This window comes from Dipteris shenzhenensis, chromosome 23, assembly GCF_047967505.1.
Source record: "Dipteris shenzhenensis isolate YYH24624 ecotype China chromosome 23, Dip_SZ_1.0, whole genome shotgun sequence".
Taxonomy (NCBI): Eukaryota; Viridiplantae; Streptophyta; class Polypodiopsida; order Gleicheniales; family Dipteridaceae; genus Dipteris; species Dipteris shenzhenensis.
The window spans coordinates 43,737,918-43,745,457 of record NC_141618.1 but is presented as its reverse complement, the minus strand read 5'-3'; the positions used below and the strand labels follow the sequence as shown (position 1 = coordinate 43,745,457).

Below are 7,540 nucleotides of genomic sequence, written 5' to 3'. Positions count from 1 at the left end.
AATTAATAGGACTTTGCCATTTTTCATCTCATAGGGCACCTCTCCCCCTCTTCCTTTTCACCCCTCTTCCTCTCTCCTACAACTAATTAATAGGACTTTGCCATTTTTCATCTCATAGGGCACCTATAGGCCCCAAGGGGAACCCCAAAATAGCCACAACTATATGGTCTAACATTTGACCCGATCTGCGTGTTGTTGCTGACTTGCATGGGATGTGGCAGTGTGCCACTGGCCAAGGCAACTACTACCTTGTCCTCCTAAGAGGGCATTCCCACGGGGCGCCAGCCGAGCGAAACTGCCAATAATGCATAAAGCGTATGCTGTTCCCGCTCCTTGCCATGGAGACTGCCACGCCAAAATGCAGCAGTGCACCGCCCCGGGGGAGACGGGAAAACGGAGTCTCCACCTGGGCGGTTCGGGGCTGCCTGACAGTTTATCTTGTCTTTCTTGATTACGAGCCCATTGGGTGGGTACACTCTGACACGGATGGTTGCAACACACGTTCCCGTGGGCTGCCAACGCTAAGCTCATACCTTGGCGTTCCCGCTCAAGTGGCGCCTCGTGGGAATGCCCTCTAATACTTTCCAAGTCATTTCTTGGTCCATTCTGCACGTCACCGAGGTCCTACATGCTCCTCCTTCCCTCGTGCACGCCCCAAAGATGGCGCTACAACTCGCGGAGTGGGATTTTCTGGGTGCCAGGGGTTGCCCGAGGGCACCGTTTGGACTCGAACAAACATATCTTCATGGAGAGCTCGCGCCCATTGAAGGATCATTCCTTGAGGACTCGAAATTCGCATTCAATCTCCAAACTACTGGTATTATGTAGGTCCAAGGGGACCGGCTCTGCGGCAAACATGCGGGACAATCTTGCAGTGCCCAATCGGATATCCCACACCCTCCACGGATCCGTGTAGCGGCTTGTGCACGTTTGAGAACAGCTTCTCTCTAATGGGCTCATGAGAACAACCTCTGATCGTCGTTATAAGAGCAAGACAAGAAGAATAGAGCTGCATTGAAACTAATACAGAAGATGGAATGGATGTACAGAAGATGGAACAGCAAATACTACAGAAGATGGAACTTCCACCCATTTGACGATGAACCAAGATGGACACAGACGAAAGCCTACCGCTTTGTTTAAAGCTTTGAGGAAGATTTCGATCCTAGCAGAGATCCACACGCTGACGGCAATGGTTGCGCAGACTACGAAGCCCAAACTCTCCGATGGCTCCACTGTGGAGACAGGGAGGCAGAGTAGCGGTGGTGGAAGAATGTTTGCCTTCTTGTCCTGCAGGACACACCTCAAGCACCGACACAGTGCTGGCAATTGGTTTTCATTGTGGGCAGATAACTCAAGTATCGAGCGATTTTGCCCGGAGTACTTCAGGGGCACCTCCCAATGGTGGGACAATCGAAAGACAAGAGTAAGTGTGAGACGAGTGTGGTCTTTCACAAAAAAAGTGAGACGAGTCTGGACTCTCAAATAAACGATTTGCCTTGGTAAATCTGTAGATTGGCCAGTCTGACGACTTTTTTGTGAATCTTAACAGAAAAACCCAAGACCTCCAGATAAGCGGAAGATTACAAAGGAATCGCTATGGATAGGCGACTGGTACGGTCCAGGTCTGGATTACAGCTGAATGCTTCTAATGCACAAGAAATGCGGGAGCCGCGTGGCTGGGAGACGCTTGGCTTAGAGAAGGTAGTCGCTTCATTGGAGCGGATGCCCCAGCTGCCTTCCTTTGAGAACCTTATATCCATCTTGCATGAGTGTAGGAAAAGAAAGAGTCTGGCCTATACCAAGCGCTTGCATGCCTACATGTGCAAAAATGGATTGGAAGATCATACATATCTTGGGAATTACCTCGTCCCAATGTTGGTGCAAGTTGGAAGCATATGCGATGCCAATCATGTATTTAACAAGTTGGTCGTCCGGAATGTGTACTCTTGGACTTCTCTCATCACTGGTTATATGGATCGTGGGGAATCACAGCATGCCTTCAACCTGTATCAGAAAATGCAGGAGGATTCTGTCCATCCTAGCAAGTATACTTTTGTAGCCATACTGAAAGCTTGTGCTAGGCTAAAAGATGCAGAAAGAGGCCATAAAATACACACTGAGGTCGTCAGAGGTGGGCTAGAAGGAGATCTTTTTGTTGGCAGCACCTTGATTGATATGTATGCTAAATGTGGGTGGGTTGCAAAAGCACGGGAAGCTTTTGACAGGCTTCCAGTTCGAGATGAGGTCTCATGGAATGCACTAATCACAGGATATGCTGAACATGGTTTTGGTGAAGAAGCGCTGAACTGTTTCCAACAGATGCGACTGGAGGGTGTCTCGCCAAATGCCATCACATTTGTTTCTAGCTTGAAAGCATGTGCCAGCACAGGAGCCATAGACAAAGCAAGCGAAATACATGCTGAGATTACCAGAAAGGGTTTGGAACGAGATCTGTTCGTAGGCAGCACCTTGGTTGATGTGTATGCCAAATGTGGCTTGCTTGTTAAAGCACAGGAAGTCTTTGACAGGCTTGCAATGCGAGATGTAGTCTCATGGACTGCACTGATCTCAGGATATGCTGATCATGGTCATGGTGTGGAAGCTCTAAACTGTTTTGAACAGATGCAACTGGAGGGCCTCTCTCCGGATACTGTCACATTTGTTTGCAGCTTGAAAGCTTGTGGCAGTATAGGAGCCATAGACAAAGGCCAAGAAATACACTCTGAGATTGCCAGAAAGGAGTTGGAAAAAAACCTTTTTGTTGGCAGCACCTTGGTTGATATGTATGCCAAATGTGGCTTACTTGCAAAAGCACAGGAAGTGTTTGACAGGCTTCCAGTTCGCAATGAGGTGTTATGGAATGCATTAATCTCAGGATATGCAGAGCACTATGTTGGTGAGGCAGCACTGAACTGTTTCAACCAGATGCAACTGGAGAGCGTCTCTCCAAATGCTGAAACATTTGTTTGTAGCTTGAAAGCTTGTGGTAGCATAGGAGCGATAGTGAAGGGTCGAGAAATACATGCTGAGATTGCCAGAAAGGGTTTGGAAAGAGAACCTTTTGTTGGCAACAGCTTGGTAGATATGTATGTCAAATGTGGCTGGCTTGCAGAAGCTCAAGAAGAGTTTGACAGGCTTCAAGTTCGAGATGAAGTTTCATGGAATTTACTGATCACAGGATATGCCGAGCATGGGCTTGGTGAGGAAGCGCTAAACTGTTTAGAGAAAATGCAACTGGATGGTCTCTCTTCAACAGCTGTCACATTTGTCTGCAGCTTGAAAGCTTGTGGCAGCATTGGAGCTATAGGCAAGGGCCGAGAATTACACACAGAGATTGCCAGACGGGGGTTGGAAAACTATCTTTTTGTTTGTAATACCTTGGTGGATATGTATGCCAAATGTGGCTCTCTTGCAGAAGCACGGGATGTGTTTGACAGGCTTCCATTACGAGATGAGGTCTCATGGAATGTACTGATTTCAGGATATGCAGAGCATGGACTTGTTCAGGAGGCCCTGAACTGTTATGAACAGATGAGTCTCTCTCCAAACGCTGTCACATTCATCTGCAGCTTGAAAGCTTGTGGCAGTATAGGAGACATAAAAAAGGGCCAAAAAACACATGCTGAGATTGCTAGAAAGGGGTTGGAAAGGGATCTTTTTGTTACCAACACATTGGTAGATATGTATGCCAAATGTGGCTTGCTTGCAGAGGCACAGGAAGTGTTTGACAAGCTTCCCGTTCAAGATGAGGTCTCATGGAATGCACTGATCTCTGGATATGCGAAGCATGGGCTTGGTGTGCAAGCACTGAACTGTTTTGAACAGATGCAAGCTAAGGGTGTCTCTCCAAGTGCTGTCACATTTGTTGGCAGTTTGAAAGCTTGTGGCAGCATAGGAGCCATAGACAAAGGCAGAGAAATACATGCTGAGATTGCCAGGAAGGGGTTGGAAAGAGGTCTTTTTGTTGGCAACACCTTGGTGGATATGTATGCCAAGGTTGGCACGCTTTTAGAAGCATGGGAAGCATTTGACATGCTTCTTATTCGAGATGAGGTCTCGTGGAATGCACTAATTGCAGGATATGTCGAGCATGGGCTGTGTGTGGAGGCCTTGAACTGTTTAGAGCAGGTGCAACTGGAGGGGGTCTCTCCAAATGCAGGCATATTTGTGTGCGGCTTCAAAGCTTGTGCCACCGTAGGAGCCATAGACAAGGGCCGAGAAATACATTCTGAGATTGCCAGAAAGGGGTTGGAAAGAGACATACTTGTTGGCAGCACCATGGTGGATATGTATGCCAAATGTGGCTCAATTGCGGAAGCTTGGGAAGCATTTGACAGGCTTCCAATGCGAGATGAGGTGTCATGGAATGCATTAATCACTGGATATGCTGAGCATGGTCTTGGACTGGAGGCTTTGAACTGTTTTGACCAGATGCAGCGAGAGGGTATCTCTCCAGATTCTGTGACATTTGTGTGTAGCTTGAAAGCTTGTGGCATTGTAGGAGCCATAGACAAGGGTCGGGAAATACATGCTGAGATTGCAAGACAGTGGTTGAAGACAGATCTCTCTGTCGGAAACAGCTTGGTGGATATGTATGCCAAATGTGGCTCACTTGCAGAAGCACAGGAAACATTTGACAGGCTTCCAGTTCGAGACGAGGTCTCGTGGGGTGCACTAATTGTAGGATATACTGAGCGTGGGCTTGGTCTGGAAGCACTGAATTGTTTCAAACCGATGCAGGCTTGCTCTCTAAATGCTGTGGTATTTGTTTGCAGCTTGAAAACTTGTGGCAGCACAGGAGCTATAGACAAGGGCCGAGAATTACATTCTGAGATTGCCAGAAAGGGCTTGGAAAATCATCCTTTTGTTGGCAACAGTTTGGTTGATATGTATGCAAAATGTGGTTCGCTTGCAGAAGCACAGGAATTGTTTGACAAGCTTCCTGTCAGAGATGTAGTCTCCTGGACTGCATTAATTGCAGGATACGCTGAGCATGGGTTTGGTGTGGAAGCGCTGAACTGTTTTGAACACATGCAACTGGACGGTGTCTCCCCAAATGTGGTAACATTTGTTTGTGCATTGAAAGCTTGTGGTAGTATAGGAGCCATAGAAAAGGGCCAAGAAATACACACAGAGATCTCCAGACAAGGGTTGGAAAGAGAGGCTTTTGTCGGTAACACCTTGGTGGATATGTATGCGAAATGTGGCTTGCTTGCAGAAGCAAGGGAAGCATTTGAAAAACTTCCAGTTCGAGATAAGGTCTCATGGACTGCACTTATTGCAGGATATGCCCATCTAGGAGAAAGTGACATTGTTTTCCATATGCTCAAGAGAATGAGAGGAGAAGGCATCAAGCCAGGTGGTCTCACACTCCTTTTTGTTCTTACTGTATGTAGTCACTCGGGTCTAGTGGATGAGGGCCAAAGGTACTTTGAGGTCATGAGCAAAGACTATGGCATTACTCCAACGATTCAGCACTACACTTGCATGGTTGATCTCCTTGGCCGTGCGGGTCAATTAGAGGAGGCAGTGGTGATGGTGAAGAAGATGCCTTTCCATCCTAATCAGGTGGTGTGGCATACTGTATTGAGTGCTTGTCGAAAGTGGGGTAATGTCGAGCTTGGAAGAAAGGCCTTTGAACATGTGGTGCATTTGGCTGAAAAGGATTCCACAGCTTATGTCTTGATGTCTAACATTTATGCCAATGCTCATATACAGGAGAATGAGGATGAAAGAACATTCATGCAATAAGACGTGATAGAGTTGGACTGAGTGGCGGAACTGTGCAGCCACTTTTGGTGGGTGTGGGGAGTACATCTTTTAGGCAGCCGATGTGGTGACTTTGGACAGCACACAGGGCTAGAAGAGCTGCAACCATTTTTCTGCTGTGCAGCCCTGCATAAGCCATCATACACGCCGGCAGATGGGCTGGGATACAGCCAGGACACCAGCAGAGGGCCTTATATAGGAAAAGGGAGGAGCAGGTCGGCTTTTTACAGACTCGCCAGTTAGCCATCTGGGGGAGCCCTCGAGCTCCTTTAAAAGGGCCTCCTTGACAACCATACTACTGCTGGTGTTTGTACACTTTTGGAGCTCCTTTTTGTAATATATATTTATGAGATCTATTGGGCTGTACATCTGAGTGTTCCCTCTTCCAGATCTGCAATTGTTTTCTATCTTTTTGTGTGTGCGCACGTCTTGAAGTGAGAAACATTGGGTGTTTGAACATCATATGATGTGGGCTTTGTGACAAGTGTTTGTGGTGCATTGTTGTTTAACAACTTTGATGAAAGGCAATTTGTCAGTTTTGTAATTTTGAGTACTATGCTTCTATTTGTTTGTGCCTTATCTAATGCACTATGGCATGTATGGCACGACTCAACTGTAGTCAAGCCAATTCTTCAAGAGTTTCTGGAAATTCCTTTTGACATTCTGTCTCAAGTGCCTCCTGTCGAGGGTTTAGATTGTCGAGGGCTTATCTAAACATAGAGGTTTGAAGTAGAGTTTGATTAAATGCAAGATCATTTGGCTCCCTTGTTGGAATCTAAGGCATTCACGTTATTCTTTCAACTTGGAATGATCACACGAAGATTGACACATGCAATATGAATTACTGCAACCCGGCAATTCAAGGCACATATATTTCAATATTTTATTTGCAAAAGTGAAGAAGGTTACGACTCAAGAACCAGATTTATCACTCATAGTGATTCTCAGGACATAGACTAATGGCAGCGCATTAGTGCAGCACACACTTAGCTGGTGTAGTTGTGACCTTGGTAAACTTGACTTGGCATGCATAGCGATAAAGGCATCATCCACAACATTGTTGATGTCATTCCCAACCATCATGCAGAATCAAGGGATGTTGGGTCTATTACCTAGGGAGGAGATAGATGATCAAAGGTTTAGCATTGGCTTTGTCTTTTGGCGAGATGTCAACTGATGATTGGGTTGGACTTGAACTCGTGGCTGGTCAAAGATTCGATGCCATTGCCAACCATCATGCAGAATCAAGGGATGTTGGGTCTATTACCTAAAGAACGTCCTCATGGGGAGGAGATAGATGATCAAAGGTTTAACATTGGCTTTGTCTTTTGGCGAGATGTCAACTGATGATTGGCGTGGACTTGAACTCGTGGCTGGTCAAAGATTCGATTGGTCCATGCATGTACAAGAAGGTGATTGGCTATTGGAGGTGACTGTTCTTTGCATGGGGAACACGTAGTTGGTCATCACAGCCAGCAAGAGTCGGTGGGCCAGCTGAGAGGCGCTGCTCGTCTCCCTCTCTTTGTCCAGATGATAGTTGATAGCAGCTGCCTAGTCGATATTCTAGGTCTGTAGGAGTGTCTCGGAGTCGCAGGAATCTGTTAGGGTGTTGCTTTTGTTGTAAATGGCAGCAACAAGCCCCGTATACACTACACTAAGCCCCGTATACACTACACTCACACCTCGGACTTGCTTGCGGGAAAGTATATCCTATAAAGGTGCGTTGCCTACTTAGCAACTGTCATCGAAGTGTAGTAAGCCACTAATC

At 46.6% G+C, this 7,540-nt stretch overlaps 1 protein-coding gene across 1 annotated transcript; it reads left to right on the top strand.

Annotated features, from left to right (window-relative positions):
• Positions 1-550: 550 nt before the first annotated feature.
• LOC147887425 (pentatricopeptide repeat-containing protein At2g39620-like) lies at positions 551-6,112 on the top strand. The gene is made up of 2 exons (XM_087394630.1): positions 551-1,426; positions 1,553-6,112. The coding sequence occupies exon 2, from the start codon at positions 1,600-1,602 to the stop codon at positions 5,752-5,754; it is 4,155 nt and encodes a 1,384-aa protein (XP_087250756.1). The 5' UTR covers positions 551-1,426; positions 1,553-1,599; the 3' UTR covers positions 5,755-6,112.
• Positions 6,113-7,540: the final 1,428 nt, after the last annotated feature.

Coding starts and splice junctions, on each gene's coding strand:
- LOC147887425 (XM_087394630.1), top strand. CDS start 1,600: ATGGATAGGCGACTGGTACGGTCCAGGTCTGGATTACAGCTGAATGCT.